Source organism: Calidris pugnax, unplaced genomic scaffold (assembly GCF_001431845.1).
Source record: "Calidris pugnax isolate Ruff unplaced genomic scaffold, ASM143184v1 scaffold56, whole genome shotgun sequence".
Classification (NCBI taxonomy): Eukaryota; Metazoa; Chordata; class Aves; order Charadriiformes; family Scolopacidae; genus Calidris; species Calidris pugnax.
This window is the reverse complement of record NW_015090839.1, coordinates 14,383,280-14,410,729: the sequence shown is the minus strand read 5'-3', so window position 1 is coordinate 14,410,729 and position 27,450 is coordinate 14,383,280. Positions and strand designations below refer to the sequence as shown.

At 38.5% G+C, this 27,450-nt stretch overlaps 1 protein-coding gene and 2 long non-coding RNA genes across 3 annotated transcripts; 2 read left to right on the top strand and 1 right to left on the bottom strand.

Annotated features, from left to right (window-relative positions):
• The first annotated feature begins 1,269 nt into the window (after positions 1–1,269).
• On the top strand, positions 1,270–11,839 carry LOC106887886. Its single transcript, XR_001411982.1, has 3 exons — positions 1,270–1,301; positions 5,319–5,546; positions 9,833–11,839. It is a non-coding gene; the product is annotated as an uncharacterized LOC106887886 (long non-coding RNA).
• On the bottom strand, positions 1,770–13,570 carry LOC106887887. The gene is made up of 3 exons (XR_001411983.1): positions 13,357–13,570; positions 4,386–4,792; positions 1,770–3,090 (listed from the first exon to the last, which is right to left on the bottom strand). It is a non-coding gene; the product is annotated as an uncharacterized LOC106887887 (long non-coding RNA).
• A 70-nt stretch (positions 13,571–13,640) lies between these two features.
• Positions 13,641–24,645, top strand: EMC7 (ER membrane protein complex subunit 7). The gene is made up of 5 exons (XM_014941649.1): positions 13,641–14,012; positions 16,849–16,968; positions 18,990–19,128; positions 19,670–19,750; positions 22,052–24,645. Exons 1-5 carry the CDS (start codon positions 13,702–13,704, stop codon positions 22,202–22,204), a joined length of 804 nt encoding a protein of 267 aa, XP_014797135.1. The 5' UTR covers positions 13,641–13,701; the 3' UTR covers positions 22,205–24,645.
• The last annotated feature ends 2,805 nt before the right edge of the window (positions 24,646–27,450 follow it).

Sequence of the window (27,450 nt, the reverse complement as noted above, 5' to 3'; positions counted from 1 at the left end):
GTTTAATTTTTGTCTTCAGTCTGCCTTCCTACACACAGTAATCATTGTAGGCTACAGATAAAGATTCTCTGACAGAATAGACTGAGCATGCTTGTGTTGGTGCTTATATTATATTTCATTAAACAATTTACTTTTATTCCATGTTAGGTAAATGGCTTTGCTGCCTTTGAATGAGACTAAATGCAAGTATGTATTTTCTTCCCCCCCCTCCCCCCCCCCCCCCCCTCTTGTGTGCACCCCTACACAGCACGTGCACTACGTAGGTGTGCCTGCTGTGCATCAGTTTCAAGCTGACTGGTGGTGAGCCCCCCCCCCCCCCCCCCCCATTTCCTGCATTCATTCTTCAACACTTACTGATGTTATTTATTCCTCGTTGAGTTTAAACATACTGTGAGTATCTATTGTTAGAAGCAGGGAGGGGAGGATGAAAATTCTAGATAAAAAACAGGGCTAGCTACTTAACATTATTCATTTTGAAGCAATTGTGAAAATTTTCCCTCTTTAAAACTTTTCACACTCATGGGTACAAGTTTGAACTTGGTAAAATAAAGTGTTTTCACTCTCAAACCATAGCTGCACTATTTCTTTTATTATTTTTTTTTCATTAAGTACTAAGCTGGACTCTACTAACCTGCTGTATGGGAGGCAGGAGGTGTAGCACTGTCTCTTAATGGGATACACCAGAAATAATCACCCAGAATTCTGCAATTGCACACCTAGACTATTCTTGTTTCCATATTGGCTGGGACTTTGTACTATATTTCTTTATGTAGACTGTAGTGGCTGGCCATACTGCTATCAAATGAGATGTGCTACTTTCAGGTTGAATGGGTACGTAGTTGTTTCTGATTCATACAGATCGCTCTTTAGTCAGTCATTGGAGAGCATTGGAGTGTAGATGAACATCTAAATGTTGGGGTCTCAAACATCTGTACTTTGCTCTAACAGAATACAAGGATGCCATATTCACATTTTCCACCCTTTTTTTTTTCCTTACTGCTTAATTTCAGTGCTTAAAGCCGTTTGAAGTCCCTTTGGGAAGTGATGGCTGCCAAAATGTGACAAAAATGATTTTACAAATGCGCTTGTGACTTGTCTAATGCACTTCCATGAATCTGGGAAGGAGGCAGCTTTCTATATGCATAGGCTTGAAAGAAACAGAATAGTGGATTTTACTGAGATTGCAACCACTTTGATTTATTTTTTTTTTTAGATGAACACTATGTATACTGTGAAACAACAAAACCAAATCTAAATATTAAGAGAATGTTACATTCCAAGACTGCCTGCTTTTGTTGGATGTAAGTGACCCACAGACACTTTCAAATAGCTCTTGTAATTTAGGTTGATGGCTCTTTTTCAAGTTGTATTTAATCTGTTGAGCTTCACTTTCAAAAAGACTGAATTGTGTTTGGATCTTCCAGTTGCCACTTCTACTCGTTTCAAATTTTCCATGGATTGAATGACTTAGTACAATTCAGCTTCAGAAAAATACCTGGTCTTTTTGTCTTTTGTGACAACAGGCTTTCATTACACATCTCCTCTGCATGAGACAAAGTTGTTTTCTGCAAGAGTTAAACCATTTTTAGAGACATTATTCAGAGGAAGATTGCTGCATCCAAGAAGCCTGTGGCATGTTTGTTTCTAAATGAAGAAGTTGCACAAATACAGCCAGCTGTTCAGAGACAGCATATTTTATTACTCTTGAGTTGTCTTACTGCATTTCAATCAGCTGTGCTATTATCTAATTAGCCTAGATAAAAGGGAAATGATGGATTATTGGGGAGTTAAAGGCTTAACAACTCTTGGCTATAAGAAACCAAAAATGCTATTTCCATGCTGATGAAACTGCTACAATGAATGCAGAAAGGAACTACTTGTGTGCTTGGTTTGGAGAGCAGAAATCTCATTTCTTTCTATGTCTGCTAATAATACTTTGTCTTGAAGCTAAAAGGTGTAGATGGTCATGTGTGTGTGTGTTTAACATTAAATTTCTGACTGAAAAGGAGAATAAGCCTATGCTGCATTAGTTGATTTCTGGATGACTGTGGCACCCCATGTTCCAGCTACAGAAAGAAGTAAATAAAATTTTAAAAACCTAATTAACCATTATTTTACAAGTAACAGTAAAACTTTATTGTCAATGTTGTAAGGTTCTGGCTATTATTAGTGAAGTAGTAAACCAAACCAGGACTAAAGAATAACTGGCAGGTTCTGTTCTCTGTCTTGTGTTCTGGTAAGTCTAAAAGCTTGACTTTTTAATCAACCAAAATGAGCGATGATCAACAGAAGTGTTAATTCTGGAGTAATTCTATGCCAACAGCCAGCATTAGCACAAGAATAAGCTGGGTAGCTGGCTGGGAAGTGAACCCTGCCCACCAGAGCAGCTGTCTCCTGAAATAAATTTTCTTAGGAAGAACCTTTTGGTACTTTAAGTAAAACTCTGGATTTGCTTCTTTTTGAAAGATGATGCAGTTAGGGTGCTTTCTGCTAGAGGAGAGAGGGAATTCTGAAGGTAAGGATTTTGAGATCTCCTGCTATTTGGATGATGGGGTAGTTCTGTAAGGGGTCCCTCTAAAAATATTTATTGCCCCCTGAGTGGTGGCGTCAGTGATCATGACAAGGGGCTGAGGGCTTGAACACAGGCACACTCTCATCAGGACTGGGGCTGATATGTGCCTCCCCACTTGTCTGTTGGTGTAGGGAGCTGACTCTCACAAAACTAGGGAAGGGGGAATGTTTGTTTTAGATAAGGTATAAAAATTCCCACCACCCAAGAAGGGTGCCTGTGATAATTGGGAGATTCATGTTTGATGATGCAGGAAGTCATTCCGGTCCTGTGTGCCTAATTCCACAGCAGTGAGGCACGTCGCAAAGGAAGGCTGGAGACTCGGTGATTGCAGAACAGTCACGTTTCTTCCCCAGTTGCTGCTTTTCCACCCCTCTGACGTGTTGGAGCACATCTGTTTGGCTGAGTTCCCAGCTCCACATCAACCTTGTCTCTTATCCAAGCGAGAATAAAATGCCTTCATATTTGGCACACCTGGTTTCCCAAGTGATATCTTGTATCTCAAGTCTTCCAGCTTCTCACTGCAAACAAAATTATTAGCTTAGTGTCATTGAACTGTGAAAACTTCGAGGCTTATGCCTCTGATGAATAACATGCAACTGTGGATGCTACCACTTTGTTTACCCCTTACATGAACACTTGAGGAGCAGAATGATGCACGTTAACGTAGTGGCTGTTTCAGTAACCAAGTTTAAGATGAAGCTGTTAGGTGCTTTTGTGTGTGTATATAAATAGCTTTTAAATAAATAATCTACCAAGTATTAATTAAAAGTGCCCACAGTTCTAAACATTTAGAAATGGGGGGCTGATGACTAGTTAGGGAGACATCATGCTGCTTAGAGGTGGGTGGCTTGTTGGGTTAGGTTTTGGGGTTTTTTTAATTCTTTACCCATCTGGCCTCCCCCTCTGAGTGCAGGTCTTTAAATTTGATGGTGTCTCCTTGAATTCTCATTTCTGCAAGTCTTCTGGGGTGGTTTTCTGACCCCACAGAAAATGATCAGGGAGTTGGGCAGAGAGAGGACATGTTACCAGCCTTGTTCACACAATACTGTGCAAGCATGTGTATGCACTCAGTGCTGAGCAGAAATTCCATTTTTACACTTCCTTCTCAACTCCAGTGTATTTATGCTTCTACTAGTGGCATGCCTCTTTACATTTGTAAAGGGATTCTTTCCATCTTGTAATTCTTGATTTAAAAAGCAGTTTTAGTTGCTTCCCAGCTGAAGATAAGTTTGCCACTGAAGCTAAAACCAAACCAAAACAAAAAAACCCAAATGGTAACACCCCACCCACACTGAAAAACTAGAATTCGGTTGTCTCCAGCATGAAATAGTGCTGTGGCAAGATGACAACAAATGCTGCCACCTGTTTTTTGCTAAAAAAGGTACATAAGAATGCCTCTTGGAACAGAGGAGTCTCTGATATTACGGATTTTTAGGATTAGTGCATTGTATTTTAGCAGTTTACGTTCTACATTGTCTGAATATTTGGTACATGACCTCAGCTACCTTACTCTGAAGGGCTGTAAATAGGAGAACGCCCTTGGAGCTGTCTTCACAACTGGCAGCTTGCTGACATCTGCCTTTACCTTGGGGACTAGCGAGGCATATTTTAGCATTTCTGTTTGCAGGCTTTGGTGTACATACTTCTGATACGTGCTTCCTCATGTAAGAGTTCTCTGCGAGCTCTGAAAAATGAGAATTTAGCCTCTGGTGACTGACTTTAGTCTGGTTTGGATGAAATGGTTCTCTCCTACCAAGAATTCTGGTTATATGAGAGAAACTGCAAGACCTTCTCTCTTTCTCCATAAACTCACCAAATTAAACCCTGGTTGTAAGAGGGTATTCTGTATTGAGAAATCTGTTTATCCACAGTTCTTCGTATCCTCATTAATGCTTTTTTCTGAGAAAATGGATTGGTCTGTGGTTCCTTTGTAGTATTTGATTATCATTATCCTTATGCTGTTTTTCATGCTTTATAGAGCAGGTTCTGCCCGTTAGCTTTGAGATCCAAGATCCTGCGGCCCGCGTTTCATGGTGTTCAGCATAACTGTCAGATTCTTCAGGCATTTATTTGAAGTTGTCTTTTGGCCAGCAAACTTATTCAGAACTTGAACTGATTTCAGTGGTCTGAAATAGTACCTTCACAGGTGTTTAGGAGCATTGCACTTCTTGATGACCATATGATTTGCAGTGGTTTTGCAGCAGTACAGCTGAATTTTACCTTCACAACAAGGAAAGACTTCAGTGAGAGGAAGAACTAATTTGAGTCGGATGGCTCTAGCAAGCCCTACATTTTGCTCTCATATCCAGCAGTTAAATAAAAGGAATATAAGAAGTAATTACTGCTTTAGGGAGTGTGTGAACCTGGCCTCAACCACAGCTTCTGTCTCACATATATTGCTTTTTCTCCTCATGGCACCACCATGTCAGCCGTGCAGAGCAGCACTGCTCCCTGGTCTGCTGCTCCCTGGGAGCTTCAGACATGGCATCACCTCTGCTAAGAAAGTAGACCTTTTTGCTTAACCCTCAGTAGGTCTCTTTTCAACCAGAACTTCCTTTAGAAGATGTTCCAAACACATATCTAAAATTGTGTCCGTCATTCAGTTACTTTTATAATTGATTTTCTTTCCTGTATGCACCTTCCCTAGGCCAGGATGCCACTATGTGCTTTGTAAACCAGGAAAATCTTTGCATTTTCAATGCACAAGCTCAGACTTCTTAATCTCCCCATGTTTTGTCTGCCACAGAGACTGTTCAGCCAGATAAACAGCTATGTAAAAGCCTGCAGTGGGACTTGCTGATGGTCCATCTGAGCTCCAGCTCTCTGTGGCCTTGCTGAAGAACACTTCTATGACAGATACCTACGCTGCAGCCGCTAAAAGGTCCAGTTCCTTTTTCATCGAGCACCACACTATTTTATGGGGAAAGGGATAGACATCACATATAATAAGATTTTCAGTTTCAGAGATTAGCAGGTTGGTGGCTTTTATTTAATTTTTTGTGTGGTTCTGTTTGTTCTTTCTTTTCTTCTTTTCTAAACGGGCATTACCTGGGCCCTCAGTTTGTTGATGTATATTTTTGTTAAGAGTTTATGCACTTATTTCTTTTCCCCTTCACCATCTCCCCGCCCTCTAACTCTTGCATGAATACAAAGTAGCCCTGGCAGTTATTTGATTTTGCTTACCCTTTCCAATACTTCTTATTTTGACATGTCAATATCTAAACGCACATCTTTACCCTTCCAAAAAGTAATTCTAAACTAGACACTAGAGTCACTGTCACCTGGAGTGAACACCACTTTTAAGATGCTTTGCTGAATTCTTTAGGCTTGCAGGAGACAGTAAATCTTACAAATAAAATTCCGCAATAATTTTTCTATGGATCATTGTTGTTTTATTTGCCTAAAATGAAAGTTCTAAAAGCAGAATAGAAAATTCAGTTAATGACTCCTGCTATCCATGGCAAAGCTCCTGCTTCCAGTGGGCCCTGGACTTCACCAGACATTATACAGAGCTTCCCAGAGGAGCTTCCTGTCAAATACATTTACAAATGATGAAAGCAAGTAGCTAGAGGGGGAGAAGAGGCATTTGAAGGTGACTTATGCTACTGGTTTTTTTTTTCAAAAAAACTGTTATATGAGAAATATAAAAATGACCCTTTTATAGATAGCTCAGAAAATCAAGGAGGAAAAGAAATGGAGATGTCCATGCCCATGAAATATATGACAAATACAAGACTTCATGCTGCAATTGGAAAGATTTTATATGATAACATGATTTATATGTATTATGAGTCTAAAAATTACTACATTTAACCCCACAGTGCTGATGTGGGAAGTGACAAATCTTGCTTCAGGCTGAACTATTAAAGTAAAAAAAAAAAAAAAAAAAAGTGTGAATGTAATATAAAAAGTCACCGTGTTCCCACAGGACTCCTAACCTACCTCTAGTCTAAGGTTGACAGAGATATATTTCAGTCAAACAGGAAATACTACTTATTGTAAAGCTGCTAATCATGTTATTTTAATGAAGCTGTTTAACACATTGAATAGCAATGTAACAACGCATAGAAAATTAGCTTGTTTGCCATTGATTAATGATGGATAATGTGAGCAATTCACCGCAGTGGTGCATTTGAGCAGTTCTCCAACTGGTGTTAGACCTCCACCCAGTGGTGGCAAACCCGTACACACTGTGAGCAACAATCAAAGAGTCTAACGTCTATTTTTCAGTTCTGGATCTCAGAGATGCTTTCTTCTGCATCCCAGTGGAACAAGACAGCCAGAAAATATTAGTCTTTGAATGGGAAGTCCGACGATGGGAGGATAGTACTAATCTATGTGATTTGAGAAGTTTAGCCAAATTGGCAGGAAAGTGAAAACTCCTAAGTGTCTTAAACTGAACTACCTTCACTGTAATACTAAAAAATCAAGCTGATAGGTCAAGAAGACCCTTGCCCAGGTGAAGACCTTTCTCTTGAGCATGTGTGGTAGCTATAACTTACTTGATGGTGTAATTGTATGCAAATTACTTACCAATCAGATATAGGTAGGAGGTACTAATATTATAATGATGTTGTAAAATGTGTATAAAAATCACACAGAGAGTTCTTATGGGTGTGCTTGATTTGTGGAAACCACCAAGCACCCGGCCTTGCACACAACTCTGAAATAAATAATCAATTTCTCATCCTGGCATGTGAAATTGGCTATTGCACAACAGGAAATGGACACAACTTTTCGGACAATAGAAGAACAGAAGTTGCTTATTTCAATTATAGCTTAAAAATAGTTACAGAAGAATCACAAGCCAATACAATGAAACAAGATAGAAGAATAACTGCTGATAGCTTTTTCCTAAGTGTTGAATTTCAAAGCAGCAGCAGCTGGTAAACTCCCTGAGGTATCAGCAGTACACATGGAATGTTATATGTATATGTCTTGTACAAGAAAGGTAGGTAGAGAGGAACTTAAAGCCAAGGTGAGTTACAGTTGTCAGCTTCTCAAGAACAGCCAGAATGTGTATATTTATAAAAAAGAAAAAAAAAAAAGGCAGCTTCTACAGCTACTGCTGAAGATGACAAGCAGTAGGAGCAGCTAAAACTTCAGAAAAAAACCAAAGCACTGCAGAAACATTTCTTAATTTCTGAGATCAAGAAATAGCCAAGTGAATTTGGAGCCACTGTAATTTTCTATAAATAAGAGAATGACTTGAAGGCCCAGCTTTGTTGCTTTTCCTTTGTCAAAATATACAAGTGCACAGATTTTACTACTTTCATATTTAGTTTGAATCCAGATTTGCTAACAGTACACACCGGAATAGTTTTGTAAGAGCCTGTATCCCTCCTTTCCAACACTACAGTCGTAGGAGCCATCCCACCATGTCTCCATGATGCCAATGAGATTGCATCCCTGGAGGCGTGCGTGCATACATCTCTAACTCCTCTTGTTTTGTGGTGGTCTATTACCAATACTGCTGCATAGCAAAAAAATATTTCCATGTCATTCTGTAAAGGATGAGATAATGCTGTATTATGTGGAGGCCACCTTATGGCATTATGGAAGTAGAATCCAGATGTAAAAGACAACACAGCATTTAAACTGGATACGAAGGAATAAGAATTTTAAACTGCGTATGTTTTTGGAAACCAAATGTCACAGTGATGTGTCATTCTAGGCATATGTGAATGATTACAGGTGGTGTCCATCCAGGCAACAACATAGGAATCTGAGGGCATGTGTAGCACCATTCTGCATGGCATTGCTTCTTACATAGTCAGCTTAATGGGTGCTGTAGTTCTTAAAGACTCTGCTTGCACAGTTTATGCACAACTGTTGCTTAACAGAGATGTAGGGACAAATTTTACAGTGACCAGGAGCAGGTGGGGACTGCAGTCAAAGTACTGTAAACTCGACTTCCAGGTTACCATCATGCTACCCCCATATTTGTTCTGTTTGCAAGACGAGGATTGGAAATTTTTACAGCAGGAAAATTACTCTCTTTTTCCCTGCACTTACTTAAACTACTAATTAAATTTCTTGGGCTTGGTAAAGACCAGTTCGGTCAATTGCAACCAGACAAAACTGGCAATCTCTGTCAGCATTTGCCAACTGCTAATGCTGAGTGTACTAAAGTACTGTCCTGTTTATGGTTTTGGACACGTATTATCAGAAAGGTGGAAATAATTCATTCTGGAAAAAAAACCAAAACAACCCTGAAGTTGGAGGTGGAAAATGAAGGTAAAGTTAGCCTGAAAGAGAATTGTCAAGTATGATCGCTGTTGGAAAGGAAGGTAGGACAATCCCAAGTACTGGAACACTGGATCTTCCTCTGTGTGCCCACCCAGTAACATTCTTAAGGAAAAGACAGAGAGCTTTCTCCACAAAGATATACGGTGTGAGAACTGATAATGCAGCATGACAGGTACAAGAAACCTGTTTCATGACTTGGCTTTGGGGGGCATCTGAATCTCAAAAATTTCCAATGAAGTTTGTCTGATCAGCTTGAGGTGAAAGCAAACAAAGGGGCAGATGAAGGTTGGCTCTCTGAGACAGAAAAGTCTTCAGTTGTACATGCTGACTCTGCGCTGTGGGGATGGATGCGTTGGGAGATGCAGAGATTATTCTGGCAGCTACTGAGTTTATAGGGAATTTGGAGAGTTTTCTGCCCCAACACGCGGGGATGTCAGGATAATATCCAGAGTGCTGATTGGCAATCTTTTTGAAGCAGACTGGAATTCCGGATCTAGTCAAGATGGTGGCCTGCATACTTTTCTGCCCAAGTCAGAAGCAGGACCCTCTCAGGGCATCTTATATTCAGGACAGCCCAAAGACTGTCACTGAATCCAGGCTCTGATCCTGATTTGTTCTGTCCATGTTCTTATGTGAAACTGAAGTAAACGTTTCTAGTGTAGCACTACAAATTGCCAGTAGATGGCATAATGATTCTACTCTACAATAAATTTCTTTTTTTAAAAAAAATCGATGCTGAAGGAAATATGCAGCACATTTTTTGTTAAGTCTGTGTTTAATGACAATAAATCTCTTTGTCAAGGAAAGAGCTCAGTAGATGAGTTAACTGGCTGTGGACTTTCACAGTATCTTTGTGTTGAATTCTTCCATCTGCCTTCGGTTTGTGTATTCTCATAGATCTGCTTACTTGGGTGGGCATTTTGATTTCTTCTCACCTCTAAGTAGTCTCTCTCAAAAAAAAAAGGATGTAAATATAATGCACATCTAATTCTTGTATATTACGCTTATCAGCCAGGTCTGTGTCTGCCTCCACTGACCATCTGTCAACCAGCGCTGCTCACCTGGTGCCCTGGGTGTTACCTGTGTGCCTGTATCCAGGAGACTGACTGGAAAGACCACAGTAAGATTAGAGGGAGGTGGCTGAAGCTGCTCCCTGCTTGTCTGCTAAAAGTCAACAGCTCTGCGTGTCGCTGCCTGAATCACATGCAAAACAGACTGTGGGCTGCTGCTGCTTGTGGTCCAGTGTATTGAAGTAAACCATTATCAATGGCAGGATCGCATACGCTTTCAAAAGCAAAATATTTAAATACTAGCCGAAGTGTTATCAGCAATTGCAAAGATGTTCAAAGGTGAATTAAAGTTTATAAAAATGTTTTACTAATGGTGAACTATAGGCAAAAAATGTATACAGCAAGTTTTGCTAGCATTCAGACTGTGAAAAGGATTCAGTGTGAAAATAAGTTCTGCTACATTTTTGTAAACTCTTTCTTACGTCCAGAGATAAAAACTTTCTTTCTACTTCAGAGTATCCACCAGTATCTCAGGCTACATGATTCTCTGGAAACTGCTACGATGCCCATGGATTTTGATGTTGCATTCTGAGAGCTCAGAGGGATTTAATGGATCTCCTCTGCTTTTCCAGTTTGTAGACGAAACCAAAAGTGACAAGAATCTGGAGATACGGATTTCAGTGTTATCAGTGTGATGGCATTACATTAGTCTAGACCTCCTCTTTGTTCAACCCATTAGGGACTGTCAGCTCTCATCCATCTGGCTGACATTCTGTAGCATTAGTGATGGCTGGTTGAAGTAACTCAGACAAAACCAAGAATTTGCTTGTGAGCAGGGTAGAACTTTTCAAAAATTTAACAGTTTCTACAAAGCTGTAACTCAGGGGGTGAATCCATCAGTGAAGAGGCAGCTATAAAATACAGAGGTCATCCTTTGCTGCACTTTCAGGAGATTGATGGAATAGTTTTGTTGTTTCAGTTGAACTGAAACTGCTGATTGGCAGTTTTATCTGTTTTTTCTGACCAAGTATTTGCTTGACATCAAGCTGTAGACACAACTTTTTTTCCAGAAAAAAGCAGGTAGCATCTTCCAGATGGGTTACCAAGAAAATGAGTAGTTTTTTACATTTGGTTATATTTTGATAAATTTATAACTGGACATTTCTATTCCTTTGTTTCCATTTATACTACTTCCTGGGGAGGTTGTTCTTTTTACCTAGAAGGCAAACACCCTCAGTGTGATATCAAAACTCACAGATAGCATTGTGCAGTCCACTCAGATGAGACGCTGTTATAGTAGCCTAACTGAAAAGACAGTAATTAACCAAATTATTTTCTCAGTTGTGTACACTTAAAAATATGGTAACCCATTTATCTGTTTGTATGAAATAGAGCAATTAATATGTAAGGAAATTACACAGTGAGGAGAGACGGGACTATTTATCTAACCTGAAAATGGTTGCATGCCAATAAGGTATTAGAAACTTCACATATATAAAAGTAAAGATACTCTTCTGCAATGAAAGCTGTGCCCACAGTCAGGGTTTCTACATGAGGATGGGATTCTGGCCAAGAGGCTGTTTAAGTAACTTGTCAGTTTGTTTGAAGTATGATACAGAGAGAGAAGCTTCTCGGATTAGAGTATGAAAGAACAAATGAGGTTTTATGTTCTTTGGGTTCACAAGGCTTTAAACCAAGTAACTGTGTTATCTAGGTTAATAAATTCTTTGATTGAGGAAATCCTTAGAACTGGAGGGCATGACCATTCTGTGTGGTGTGACAGCATTCTAATATAGTTCCTTGAGGACAGCTAGAAAATAGGATCGTAATTCACATTATTACACCAGCATGGGGTGACACACGCTTTCAAAATCTTGCTTACTATAATATGATTTTATTGAGTATCAAGTGATGACCAGGTTCATCATCTCTAATGTAATCTTTTTAATAATTAAATGTTTTCAATGTGTTTAGTAATTAACTGAAATAAAAGAGAGGTAAAAAGGAACCAAGCATAGCTACAATGTGACAACGAATATGTATGATGTAACAGGACATGCTGTATAAAGGGAAAACAGGGGTAAGAGAGGCATGACATCCGTCTTGGCTTCTCATATAACTCTCTGACTGCCCACTAAGTAACAGCTTTTCATACTATTGTACTGTCAACAAGTTCTAGTTATTCATCAGAAAGAAACTACAACACTACAGATCTTTGTTTAAAAAAAAAAAAACTTTAGACCTTGATTTAATGACCAATTTTTTTTTCTTTCTTAAGCATTTTTTGTAACTTTTTCCTAGAAAAAGCTCAATTATTATTCTTTACATGATAAGTATTAGGATTTAACTTAAAACAAAACCATCTTAATTTTAAATGGATCCATATGTTGCCAAGGAAGATAGATCTACTTCTTACACATTTATGTTCTTCAGGTTCATGTTTGTGTCCTTCCACATTTTAAGTGGCAAATGATCTTATCCCTTGTTTTCACTCACAAACTGAAAAACAAAGGAGCCCTTCCTGCCTCCTCTGTAAGGGGGGCAGTCCAGGCTGCAAGTTTCCCATGCTGCAGTCAGAGCAAGCACTGCAAGATATTTCTAGGAACGGTGCTGCTTTTAGGGGCCAAGAGCATGCGATGCTGTGCTGGTCTTTATCTCCGGAAACCCTGCCCATGTGATAGCCAATTGCGGTGGCCATAATGGGTGTATCTAGTCATGATGGTGGCATCCGGGGCTCAAAGGTGGTCTCAAGGAGACACAGACCACCACATGGGCGAGGGCTAACTTAAGCAATGTGCCCATCTCACCACACTGCTAGTACTATGGTCAATATGCAAATATAAGTCAATCACCTTACCCCCATAAATAGTGAACAGCCCAAGAGCCTTCAGAGCAATCCTGAACGGCAGCGAGCTGCACACCAGGGTCTCCCCTTGAGTAGGAGGGACTCTGGCAAAGGTTACGCCTCGAGCTTAAGAGATTCACTGCTACTACAGATCCTCAGAAAGTGCTTTACAGCATGCACAACTGTGACATTCTTAGCGAATCATAGAATCATATGGGGTTGGAAGGGAGGACTTCTGGAGATCATCTAGTCCAACGCCCCGCCAAAGTGGGTCTACCTAGAGCACATTGCACAGACACTTGTCCAGGCGGGTTTTGAATGTCTCCAGAGAAGGAAACTCCACCACCTCTCTGGGCAGCCTGTTCCAGTGCTCTAGCGAAGTGATATAAAGGATTGATTGGACACATATAATCCTTTTGACACAAACCACTGACCAAGTCTGGGACCAGGACTGGATGGAGCTGCACCCAGACACCTCTCGAGGAGGAGTTCAGGAGGCAAGGGGGCCCTCCCAAAACCTTCATCCCTGGCAGGTCTGACCCAGCCTTTTATGTAGTAACTAACCAAGTGTGCCTCGCCATCAACTCTAGTTAAAGCACTGTTGCATTTACTACCAAACATTGATAAATCCCTGTTTTATACCAACAAATATATTTCCCTTTTATTTTATTCTCTCTTACGAGTCAAGCGCATCACTCCATCCGCGACAGAGCACCGGCCGCCGGGTGTGAAAGATGTCCACAGCCAGCCAGCCCGCACTCCGTTGCCCCTCGCGAGGGGTCTCCCCGCGGCCTGCGCTCCTTCAGGCGGGCGGCAGGGCAGGGCGGCCCGGCCGGGGCCCCGTACGGCCGCCGTGCGCAGGCCAAGGCCAAGGCCAAGGCCAAGGCCAAGGGAGCGCCCTCAGGCCACCGCCCCGGGCCCCAACCGCCACAGCGCTTCCGCCTCGTCACCCCTCACAGCTCCCTCGCTCCTATTCGCCAGCGCTCCGTACGTAACCGGGCGGCGCCCCACCCTCTCTCGTGCGCATGCGCACGGCTCCCCGCGCGGCCGGTGGCGCTCGGCGCATGCGCGGAGGCGGTGGAGCGATGGCGGCGCGGAGCGGGGAGGCCGGCCCGGTGCTGCCGCTGTTGCTGCTGCTCTGGCTTTGTGTCTCGCCGCTGCCCGACGGCGTCTGTGGCTCGGAGGCGGTCGGGGCAGCGGAGTCGCCGGGCGTCGCGGGCTCCGGGGAGCGGTTTAAGATCGAGGGCCGGGCCGTGGTGCCCGGGGTGAAGCCGCAGGACTGGATCGCCGGGGCCCGGGTGCTGGTGGACGGGGAGGAGCACGTCGGCTTCCTGAAGTGAGCGGCGGGCGGGGCGGGGGGCTGGGGCCCGGCGGGGAAGGACGCGTCCGGTCGCCGGGCTGGGAGCGGTATCGGCCCGGCTGCCGCTGGGAGATCGCCGGGCCTCTGACGGGCCGTAAGATGGCGGCCTGCTGTGGCGGAGCGGCAGCAGCTCCCGGCGGGGCAGCGGCCTGTCCCGGTTAGCAGCGCACAGCCGCGGAGATTAACATCCCGCGTTCCACTTGGGCGTTGCTGGTGCCCCTGCGCCCTGCCGTGTAAGGCTGGAGAAACGGCCCGGCCCGTAGTGCGGACTCGGAGTGGTGGTGGTGGTGTGCTCAGCCTCCTGCAGGCGTGACCAAACTGATGACCAAAGCTGCTAGCCTTTTAGTGATCAAAAAATTGGAATTGAGTTTTAATTGAAAAAAACAAAAAACACAAAACCCACGTTTGCATTAAATTCTGGAGTGGGTGCTTTTGTGGGCGCAAATTCTGTAACTTCTTTTTTAACACCCTCTCCTTAGCTAAGAATTTTCTTATTCTGGAGGAATGTTTGTTTGTGGCCAAAGCTACTGTTACAAAGTTGTACTTATCTGTTGCAGTACCCGTGAGAAACCTTTTTTCCTGTACCAGTGAAAGCCATTTCAAAGAATATGGCTTTATTCCTTCACACAACATCATGTAAATGCTTTTGGAAATTGTAGAGAATCACATTAACTTATTCAGTCTCAGGTGGTAGTGGCTATATTCAGATCAGCTGAGGAGCTAGAGATATGAAGATATAGAAAACATCCTCAGAATAAAACTAATCTCATAGTTTCAAGAGTAGAACCTCATTCTAAAATACATTTTATTATTTTTAATACAGTATAATACATTAATTTTTAAATTATGTTTGAATTGAGAAAGTTTATATGGAATTAATATACACCATCTCATAAATACCAATAATTTTTAATTATTCCTGCTGCAATAAAAATTGAACTGAACTTTGGCTCTGCAAAACTTGCAGAAACTTGTCAGTGTAGCACCTGATAAGCCATTATAACCAAGTTGTGGGAGCCTGACATCGCATTTATGAGCTGATTTAATGAATACCATGGAGTTGGTAAGTTTCCAAATGCTTGCTTGAACTCGAGTTGTCTGAAGTATGAGGAAATGGTCTCAGCTAAAAGCATACCATATTTATGACAGTGTAACCTAAATATCAAGCTCTATTGATTACATTAATTTGATGTATCTATTTATAGATGTATCAAATTATATTGATGTAACTTAAGGCCAAGCAATTCAGTTTGAAGCATGGTATGTTTTAGGAAAAATGCTTTAATGGTAGTTGGGATTTTTTTTTTTCACTTGTAACAAGCACAGTATTTGGTATATCAGAAGATATATTTGTCACCATCTTTTGTTGCCAGCTCTCAGGCAGGTTTTGATTATATGTTACATGGATGTCATCCCAGTTATCAAAAAGAGGAAAAAAATTCTTTGATGCAGCAAAGTTTCTTTTTGAGTATTTCAAGAGTTGCTCTCTAGTACAAGCATTTTTATAAATCTGACTAGTTTCCCTGCTGTAATAAAAATGAAACTTTTTTTTTCTAAAAAAGCAGTATTGGATACCATTATACAAAGTGAGAATTTGCTTTGTCATATAAATAAATGTTTAGAAAAAATATAATTGAATTTTATCAAAATAATAGTTTGAAGAATGAAAAATTAAAAGGAAATTTCTAGGGAAACATCCTTTTAGCAGTTGCAATTTGAGATAGAGTAAGCATTCTTAGGGGTTCAAATCATCACACAAAGTGTTAGTGAAATCCACCTACACAATACTGTTTCAATCTTTGTGATGGGAAGGTCTTTAAGTGATGTACATCTTTGACAGAGAGAGAACTTGTGTGAAGGATATAAGGACAGAATTTTTTTTTAAGGGTTCACTTTTAAGAAGCTTCATTTATTTATTTTTCTGATGCAAGTTTCTAATGTATCAGGTTTTATGACTTTTTTCCCCTTTGAACAACTTTTTTGTCTTTAAGTTTATTTTTAGTAGGGTTTTCTTTTATATTGATTTTTAAAGGGTAGAGGACACTAAGTTTTTCTTTCTGGAAAATTCTGGAAGCATGTAGGAGGGAAACTACAAGCTTCTGCACTTTAATTTAGTGGCAGCTGGTGATGGAGCTTTCAAGTATCCTTTTACAGGTATTTTAACTCGATATTGAAGTTTCATATTTTAAAATAAAAGCAGTCTACCTAAAAATCCCTTCTGTGTATATGTTCAGAGCTCTTAGTTTCCTTATTGTTGTAATAGAGCTTTCCAGCGTGGGCTAGCCCTAAAGGGAGCAATTAAAAGCAAAGATCTCTATTTTGCAATAAACACACAAACTACAATTTTTGTGTGTTGCAAGTTATCTCTAATATCTGCCCACAGTATGTAGGATGTCAATTTGGGGATTTTTACTTCAGCAGAAGTGCTGAAGCAACATAAACTTCATTGGACGTATTTCGGAAGGAGGGAGGTTCAAATCGATTCTGCCATCACCTGAATACACAAAATCTAAGTATTCAAAATTTTATTTAGGCTGTTAAATGATTCTTCCAACAAGACAATAGCTTGAGGGCATGAGAAGATCTTTAATCTAATTGGTAATTCCTGCTACTGTAGTGGCACATTTATGACCTTAAGAGGCTTGATGTTATGAGCGCCAAGCAATTTTAATTTTCCTTTTGGTTGTTGTTATATTAAGATTTATAATATAAAATGATACTCTTACAGTTTCTTCTTGAAAAAAAAAATAAAGCGCCTTCTCTTGTGTACTGAAGCATACTGAAATGTAGTGGAACTTACTGTTTTTTTCAGGACAGATGGAAGTTTTGTGGTTCATGATGTACCTTCAGGATCTTATGTAGTGGAAGTTATATCCCCTGCTCATAAATTTGAGCCTGTGCGAGTTGACATAACTTCAAAAGGCAAAATGAGGTGAGCCTTTCCTGATTTGCTTCTGTATCGACCTATTAAGCAGCTTCACAGCACAGTATGAGAAGTAATGTGAACAGTAATGTACGTCTGGTGTTCCATTCCAGACCATACATTTCAGCTTCTTTTAATACCACTTCTAGGAGCACATTTCTTGAAAGTCCAAAGTCTGATTTCTTCCTTTCATATTTATGGCCTTAAATCAGAGGAAATGAATAAAAAGAGTCCTATTTATTTAGTTTTGATTTGGTGGTTTTTTTGTTTTTTTTTTTTTCAGCTATCCAGAAATATAATCTATACATAAATGAGTTAACTGTTTTATCTTTTGCCAATACCTTTTTTCGCTTTTTCTTCCCTTTTTCCTTTCTTTTTTGGTAAATGTTCCGTCAAGACTTGGCACAATGAAATTTTAATTCTTAATTCTAAAATATTTGTGTTACACCTCTGTAAGGTACTCCTTACAGCTCCTGGCAAATGCTAGTAGTTGCCAGCCTGCAGTATTTCTGTAGTAATATTACTTTTTTTTTGGTGTTATGGCCAGATATGTTATCCATAACAACTACAGCTGTACATCTGTAACTACACACAATTCAGTAACTAATACAGAAAAATTATGATGCTATTAAGGTAATTTTCATTTAAATTAACATGTTTGTAGTTCATTATTTCTTTGTACAGGCACCCATGTAGTATCTAAAATTTAAGTTTCTCCTTTACAGTATCTCATAAGAGATGCAGTAACATTTTATGAGTCCAAACATCAGTGCAAACACTGCAGCAGTATTTTTAGGGAAAGTTAAAAATCAAAATCTCAAACAGAAAATCATGCAAACTGTCTGGTTATAATAATAATAGCAGAATTCATTCGTGCTTAGATTTTTTTTTCCAAATTTTATGAAATTTTTATACAATTCATATGTGATAAATATGGAAGGAACTCGGTAAAATAGACACTGTACTGTGTATAACCTCTCGCTTAGCACTGCTTTGGTATCTGAGGACTAGAGGTACCAAATTAGACATTAAGTAAATTGCTACGATATGTCTGCAAAGTACCAGTAGGTTTGACATCTCTACCAGTCAAACAGATAGAAACTATAATGAGGAATACAGTTGGGAGGTGCATGAGAAAACATAGTACACATGGAAAATGTCAACTGGGCTTTTCTAAGGGAAGTTCTGCCTTAAAAAAAATACTGGAATTCTTAGAAAGATGAAACAGTATGAGGATAATGGATACGTTTGATTAGATCTACTTGAAAAATCTCAAAAGCTTTTGAAGAAAATATGTAGTCATAAGGTAGGAGGGAAAAACATTATATGGGTATTTGGTGAAAAATTCAGAAGGAATAGATTATTTCTCTTGTAATGGGCAGAAGTTATCCCTGAAGTTGCACTAAGTGGATAAAGATTCATAAATCGTGATAAATGGTTCAAGAGTGACAAAGTTAGATGATAGTAGCAAGTAACAACCTAAATACTACGCCCAAGTGACGAATACTCCTGAAGAGCTATGGAAAATCTTATAAAATAATAAAGACTGAGATTCAGTATTGATAAATTCAAAGTAATGCATTTAAGCAAAAAGTAGTATTAACTTCGTATGTAGATAATTGTTGCCCTGAGCAAACTCTGTTTAAGCCATGCTATACTGTTCAAAGCTGTACTTTCTTTTTACACGTTGCAGCTTTTCTGGCTTGTTACCAAGGTGAGAAAAAATGTTTTGCAGAAGTCACATTTGAACAAATAGTTCTGATATTTCTGATCTGGAGGTCTGTTTTCCATATCACAGGTTTCAGCCTGCTTAATAGCTAGCCTTGAAAAAAGGTAAATGATCATTTGGTTCCATAAAGTATGCTGATGAGAGAAATTAACTTCTGAAAGGTAAAGCCTAGTTGACACTGCCTAGCAGATAGTTTTGTGTGTACTCTACTATTAAAACTTTGTTTGGAATATTATTAAATAATCTTTAATTTTTGTTAAAGATTGTTTCTATTTTTAATTATTTACATTTTGCTCATTAGAGCAAGGTACGTGAATTACATCAAAACCTCTGAAGTTGTCAGGCTGCCGTACCCACTCCAGATGAAATCTTCTGGACCTCCTTCCTACTTTATAAAGAGAGAATCTTGGGGATGGACAGATTTCCTCATGAACCCTATGGTACGTACAAGCAACACACAAAGGTTAAAAGTATGCGAAGGATCCAAATATAGCTGTTATTGAGAATACCAAGAATAAAATAATTGAGAAAAGATGTTTACACTTTGTTTCTGACAGGATTGTTTATTTCTTTGTTTTCTACTTGTTTACAAGTAGAAAGTTTTTCTATGACCTCTCCTTCCCTATATACCCACTCGGTTAATATATGTCCTCCAAAAATAGTTCTTAGTCTGGTTCCTTTGACAAAATGATGTTGCTCTAGTAGTATGGAGATCAATATGTTGCAAGATTGTAATTCTAACAGTTGAAAGAGATAACAAGCATTTTCTTTAGTGGTCCAACTTTTACATCTGTTATTTAAAACATAATACTTCCTTATCAGGTTTCTTTTCCTGACAAGTGGATTACTCTTACTGGGTTATTGACTCAAAATGCAGTAGTTCTGGAATTTAACTGTTTGGCCGAAAGGTTTATGTCAGTATGTTGAAAAATGTCTGGAGCAACAAATAGGCTGATGAAATATTTGCTGTTTTCTGTGTAGGTGATGATGATGGTTCTTCCATTACTGATATTTGTGCTTTTGCCTAAAGTTGTCAACACCAGTGATCCTGATATGAGACGGGTAAGTACATTCAATTGAAGCAGGCATAGAGAACAAAGATAATGAGATTTTAAGGTAGGGAAAGGAAATAAAATCAAAACTGGACTTTTAAAGAACTCTTAATGGGCATTATTTATTCAGTTAATATGGTGTTGCTGTTCTAACAATGAATTCTAACATTTCCAACTCATAAACTTGCTGTTAAACAGCACAATGCAGAATTCACTTGTTTGGTGCAGCTTTGAAAGTCCTAGAGTATGAATTATTGTTTTCCAGAGTTTCTATAAAGTGTAATTTCTTGAAAGCTATTTTTCCTATAAATTTCCAATTAATTGCTGCACTTCATTTTTAGACAACATATAAATGTTGTGTGCTGAGAAGAGTGTGATGTGGGGTTCTTTTACCCATCAACCTAAATCACATAGTTTACAAGACTGTTAAATCCTGATGTCACAATGGTGTATATGATATGGAGTCTTAATATAGTCATTAAATTATCTGATTTATTGTCCTTTCATCATGCAAAATGCCGAATAGCAGAAGTCTAGGAGAAAATGGAGATTCAAGGTGTTTGCCAAATCTTTTCCTATTTTTAGAAGTATTCCTTGTCTGTCTTGGGTGGCTGCTTTTTGAGGGCTTGGTTAATTTAAACTCCTTTTCCTCTAAATGACCACTGTCTTCAGTAGTACTTTATAGGTGTCTTTTTCTTTTTTTCCTTTTTTTTTTTTTTTTTTTTTAAAATTTTTTTTTTCCTCAATCAGCTATTTCTTCTTTTGGGCTTTTTTGTAAAGTTTTCTTAATCAATAAAAAACAAGAGAACTTTTACATGCTTGTTCCCACTTCTACTATGCTTCCTGGAGTCCTCCAGGGCATGATTCTTTTTAGGGTTTTTTTTTTTTTTTTCCTTTTTTTTTTTTTTTTTTTTAAAAGTAAGTAGTAGTACCTATAAAAAGCATACCAGAGCTATGGAATGCTCTTTTGGCTTTAATTTTGTTTAAAAATAGGATATGAAGATATGCTAGATATCCATGGCATGTTCTTCAAACCAAGCTGAACTTTGGAAGTTGATTTTTAAAAAAATCACTTATTCCTTATTTTTTTCACTGATTTGACACTGTTTACAGACAAGCTTTTCTGATGGTAAGCCATCAGAACTTCTGGTGATTTAGTTCTTATTAGCTGACTGGTACAACTTGTTAAGAAGGAGAAATTTTAAATTGAAGGAATCTTACTTGTAATTTTAATTATCTTTAAAGAGTAGGAGAAGGTAGTTTTTAAGAACTCAATTGTAATGTCACTCTCTATGTGACATTGTATTAAATCCTAAGTGTATATTCAACTTCAGTTTGCTCGTGGAGGGTATGAAGCTCGTATTACATTTTTCAAGTTAGCTTGTCTTTTCCTTTATGGAATTGGCACAGTAGTTTATATAAAAAATTAATGATTTAGTAACTATGTGTGTTGTAGAGGCATTAAGTACAGATGAAGTACAGATGCAGTACAGATGTAACAGTAACAAAGGCCACCAAACAGCTTTTGCTTAATTTGTGACTTGGAAGCATTTAAAACTGTATCATTCTGAATGGTGACTAGAAGAGCAAGGTGACAATCCCACATTAAATTGGCAATTACTATAAGCATTATCATGCTGTGGATGTGCAGTTCAGCTGTTCTGTGGGTTTCTTTGTTTTACACTGTATTAATTTGTCTCATAAAGCCACTATGCTAAACTCTAAAGTTACCTTAAGCTTAGCTAGATATATGGTCTCATACTAAAATCCTTCCTTTCCTGAAACAAAGAAAACTTAGTTGCTGTAAGCTAGTAGCTTGCTGTTACAAAGTAGGGCAATAAAAATATCTAATCCCTTCAAACAGCTTCAAAAATTTCTTAGGTTTAGCATAAATAATACTAATTTGAAAACACAAAAGTATGCAAAACCTATGAGAACACAGATCTGAAAATCTAAACAAAAGCTTAAATTTTGAAGTGGAGGATAGTAATGCTGAAAATAAGTAATGGCATTTTTTTCTTTTAGATTTTTTCTTTTAAACAGGTGGTTGCCCTGTAAGACTGCTTAAGACATGGTTACCTTTTTCCACGTGCCAGTGCTTTTAGTTTTGGGGTTTTATGTTTCTGTGCGTAGCTGGGCATTTGGCTGTGGTTGCATAAAGATATGTAGCAATGTGTACCCTGGAGAATTACAAATAGTAAAAGAGAATTTGGGAAAATTTGACACCTTCCTGATACGATCTTTGAACTGATGCCTTGGAAACAGCCCGAATTGTTAATAGCTATTAAGATTATCTAATCTTTGCATGCAGGAAATGGAGCAGTCAATGAACATGCTGAATTCCAACCATGAGCTGCCTGATGTCTCTGAATTCATGACAAGACTTTTCTCTTCAAAATCTTCCAGCAAGTCTGGTAGTAGCAGCAGTAAAGCAGGGAAAAGTAGTTCTGGGAAAAGGAGGTAGTTAAGTCTTCCTCCTAAGCCTGAGTTTGCACAACTGTTTGTTATGTGGTATGATGTTTATTTGTCTTGAAAGATCAAAAAGCCACTACTGTAAACTGTAAAATACGGTATGCTACAACTGTGGTGTGTAGCTTTTTATAGTCTATATAAGCTGTTTTGTACTTGACAGTAAGCAAAAGAGGACATGGCTTCAATACTGTATCTGTATAAAGTTATTGATGATACTGAATTAACTATATTGTTCTGTAGAGAATTATTGTAAATTATATGATGTACTAAACAGTAATGAATGTCTTAATCATAAGACAATGTATAAAAAAATTTTGAAGATAATAGAAGTGGAGTTCAGTCTTAAGATGGCTTTACTGTTTTATACTTGCTGATGAGTTCTGAAATGATCAAATCCTCCTTTCAAAATGGAGTCGTGGGTTTACTAAGTAATTTGCTGTATCAGCTTGTCATATGTGATACATATAAAATATTTCTCCATTATTTGCTGCCTGTACACATTAGTTCAAGGACTTTCCACTTTTATTGCCCTGTTTTATTCTGATCTACTTTCTACTTTTTGGGGGAGGGGGAAAGGAAGGCATCCTGCATCAGAAAGTCTTTTAAGCTCTGTCAAGTTAATTACAAATCCAAGGTATCTATATAACATGATGAATGTTTATCTTGGATCTTTCCTTTCTAAATCACATGTATCACTTCTGCAACACTTTTTGTTCTTACTGTTTTCTGTGTGCTGTGCATTCATTTTATCAGTGTATGATTTGAGGCCAAATACAGAGCAAAATTTTAAAAATGAAAGAAAAAACCTAAAAGTGTAGTAGGAAGGTAAATCCCACCCATCTTTTAAATTATGTTCCAAAGTAAATGGCTATCTTTAGGTATGTTTAGTCACTGGCAAAATGTTATTCTTTGAGCATGTGTGTTTGTACTGCAATAGCTTTTCAAGCTACCCAGTAACTTCAGAGAAAAGTTGAAACAATTGTTGTTTCCCACTAGATGAATATTTGCAAATTAAAATGGCAGCAGATCCTCCAAATCCCATTAGCAACTGTCTGTAAGTAATATCTTTTTTTTTTTGCATAAATGCTGTTCTTTTCTATTTTTACAGTTGCTAACTTAAGTAACAGTACCCATTCAGTATGGGTAATGTATACCTGATTCCAAAAATGGTATTTAACATTCACCTAAAGTACACCTGAAGCAAAATTAATTCTAATGCATTTATTTGTTCTACCAAACACTTAGGAGGGCTATAAATTATCTTAGAATACATACTCAGAAGTATGCTGTGAAACATTAAACCTGCAAAAGAAAAAGGACTCATTCATAGGATTAAGTCAACTTTTAAGATGTTGGAGAAGAAATAAATAATTTTTTTGTTTGAACAATGAAAGATTCAGTCTTTGCAAAGTAAGCTGCACTTTTTTGGTCTTGTTTTTGTTTTGTATACTGACTAAAATATATCCAATAGACACAAGGATATTTGGGTGTTCTTGCTGGAAGGAATTACTGAAATGAGTGTCATGTTGCCTTTTAAGAAAAAAAATAAAATCCAAACACTTCTTTATCAGCAGCATCTTACTGAAGAATTCATAAGAAAAATAGGGAGCAGTTCTTTGAAGGTGGAGCAATTAGCTTTGTTACTATGCTGTCCTGGAAAGTACAAGCCATGAGTTACTTTTGTTTAACAGTAATTGGAATGATAATTAAATAGCATTAACTTTTTCTAATCCCAGTTTTTTAGGTAATTAATCATAATGATGCATTCTTCCTTATTGGAAAGGTAAGAACAGCAATATTTCTGCCTTCTTTCCTTGTGTCTGTTCACGGTCTTGATCTGTGTGTAAGGGAGAATGAGGACTTCAGGTCATGAAAAAATGAAAGTCTTTGTTAAGAATTTAGAGTAAAAAACTTGACGGGAATTGTAAGGATGCTAATAAATCTTTGGAGGGAGCATATGGAATAGTCAAAAGTTCTTTTTTTTGTATAACTGATGTATCAAGGTCCAGGCAATTTCTTTGTCATCAGGGTCAGATGCAGTGTACCTCTCCCCTGCCTTCCTCAATGCAAACTGCCCCACCCCCAGAAACCTGTTATCTGAACAATCCAAGCCCCAAAATCTTGTTGCCTAATGTTAATCCCCTGTGATAAAGTGATTTGTAGAAGGGTATTGGTCTGCTGCTGAGCTAATACTAGTTACGATGGTACCAGCTTGTTTGTTTTTTTTAAATTTAGAGCTGGAATCTATGTGTTTCAAGTGAGAAAAGACGTTCTAGCCAGAGTGCCTTGGTCACTTGAAGTGGTAACATGGTCTTGGGCTATCATAAATGCCACTAGGCAAAGCCTATTCGATAGCTTTCCTGTTGCAGTTACTAATATAATGCAAGCTTGTCTTTCTGCAGAAAATAAATGTTTGCTATAGTTCAGTTTTAATTCCTCGTCCTTATTTACATATTTTTAGTAGTCTTTCTTCTGTGTTTGATCTGACATCTCCATTTTCCTGAAAAAACAGAGTTGCCTTTTAGTGAGGCTACTTGGGATAACATAAGGCAGACGGTAAGCTGAACCAGTTGATGCCTCAGAACAGAAATTAAAGATGTACAGAATCTGCTTGGAATATAGACAAGCTGATTTCCTCATCGCCAAAAGGAGGAAGACTTGCTCCCTCAGCTTGGACTGGGTGATCCTGCTGCCTTCTGCCTATAAGTTCTGGTACTTCTCAGGCTTTGCCATTTGTTGACTTAACAAGAGAGATTTGTTTGTCTTTCTGCTGTATTTCTGTTACGTTTTAGAGAGTTAAATCAGCTCAGCTCACAGGAGGATCAAAGAAATAACCAGAGATGTGAAAGTAAGCACCAGAGGCATGCCGTCAGCAGCAGGAACTCTCTGTTTCTGGCAGTGAGTGAGTAGTGCAGTCAGCTCGCTGCATCTTAAGGATTTGTAGCCTAAGAGCTCATTTAGCCACGTTCTGAATGAGTGGGCAACTCTGAGTTTGTGACGGGCTGTGCAGAACGGAGAGGAGACATATTTTACTGAACTCTGTTTCAACTGTTAGTCATTTAAGGTGGCCTGGAAGGTGTTTAGAACAGTTTGAAATAATTTTATTAATGACTTCATCAATGATGCTTCCATTCCTACTGCTATTGATAGTAGGTAGTGCATTTGTGTTCCTATGATTTTTTTGTTTCATTTGAAACTTACTTCTTTTAGGAAAACAACCAATATGAAATATAAATAATAGTAAATTCTTAGTGGCAATGCATGTTTTTCATTCTGATGTGTCAGAATGAAAATGGCTATATGTTATGCTTATTTAATGAACTGAAGGAGAAAGAAATGTTTACATCGACTTCTGATGGACTAAAGAATACAGAAGGAACTTAAAATTTTGAACTTCAAATTGCTGGAAAAGCAGATTTACTGAAGAAAGTATGTTGAAAGGTTAAAAAAATCCATATGTACATTTTGCACATTCTTGGGCAGGAAAAGCACAAGATGCACCTCTGGTGGACAGGGCACTGGGAAGATTCCATTTAATAGGCTTAATTGCAGTCTATCTCCAAAGGCTTGTTCCTGACTGGCTAATGGGCACAGAGGCCAGCTTGCCTGGAACAACTTGTGTGCCTGCTGTACTCTCCAGGGCGCGTTTCAGGAGTTGTTTCTTGCCCATGCAAACTTCCCTCCCATATCCAGGAATTACTGGGAGTGCAGGGACAGTGCTGTTAATTGGTATATCCAAAAGTGTATTGACAACTGTTGCACAAGCTTAATACTACGTATGAATCAGAAGATTCCCACATCCAGAGAAGCTCTCTTCGGTGTTTCATTCAGTAAGATACTTGAAGCTATAGGTGGTTGAAAGAAGAAGAATTTGGAGAAAGACGTCCAAGGTAATGTAAGATATGAAAAAGACTGAAGAAATTTTAAGGATTGCTGTCATGGCAGGTTTGACCCAAATACTAAGATTTACAAAAAATAACTTAAAAATAATTGTAGGCAAAAATGTTTTCATGGTGTTCCATGGACATTGTCTTCTAGGTGATTATATTGTTGGCAGTAATGCTAGTATATATGGATAAATAATTAAAAGAGAGCAAATGAAGATGTCTGGCCACTTCATGGCTCATGTATGTCTGTACGTCAAAACTGTAGTCACAGCTTTTAGGAGAGCACAGACTCCTGTATTACCCATGTGAGTGAAGAAAAAGCAGTGATCCCATGTTTATTCCCAGCTTGGTAAGATGCTGTACCATTCCAGAGAACGAGCTCATCAGCCTTTTCCTCAGCCACTACATGAAAACTGGGCACCCATTTAAGGCTCTTCCTTAAATGGTGCAATCTAGCCCACAATCCACCTTCCTCCTGCTCTTGGTGGAGGCTTCGTTCTGTGTGGTTTGCCAATGGACTGGCTAAATACAAACCACACTATTACATTTTAAGTGCCAAAAAGCAAGCAGTATCAGTTGTGGGGGGAAAAAAAATAATTCAAGAATCTTCCTGCTTTCATCATTTCAGGGTCTGTAAAGACAGGACCTTAGATCATAATGACTGTTTTGAACTTGATACTCTGTATAAAGTCTGGTGATTCAGACCATATAATAATACAATGTTCAGGGAGCTTTTAGTCACAAAATTGTCTGTAGGAATAGGATTGGCTTTTAGACTATTTTCAGGTTAAGCTAGTGAAAGCTTCTTGAGGTCACAAATAGGTTGTTTTTTTATTTATTTCTGTAAAGGATTATGAATCCTCTGTCCTAATAAATATTGATTCTTCAGGAAAACGTGTCTACTTTTGAAATCACAAGGTTATTCCTTCAAATTATGCTGGCAGCGACCCTTGTGTAATACTTTGTTTCCGATAAGGTTATGAAGATTTAATGACAATATAATTTTCTGTGCAAGTGGAACTTAGCTAGTTAGCCCTTCTATTGATGATGCACAAAAACAGATTACGGTTGAGCTCATTTTTATTATGTATTTGGTTCTGCATGGCTGATAGGAATAAAAATTAATTAAAGACTGTCATTCAGTCAAGGGCAAATGGTAGCGGACATACAACAGAAAGAAGACCTTTCATGACATTTTTTGACCAAAACTGAATTTTGAATCGATTCTTTAAAGCTGAATACAAAGATAAAAAAGTAATAGAAAAGGTGGTGAAACTCATTTGAAAACAGAGCAAGTAAAAATTTAAAAAGTTTTAAAGGAATATTTTCTGTCTGAAATATTATATATATA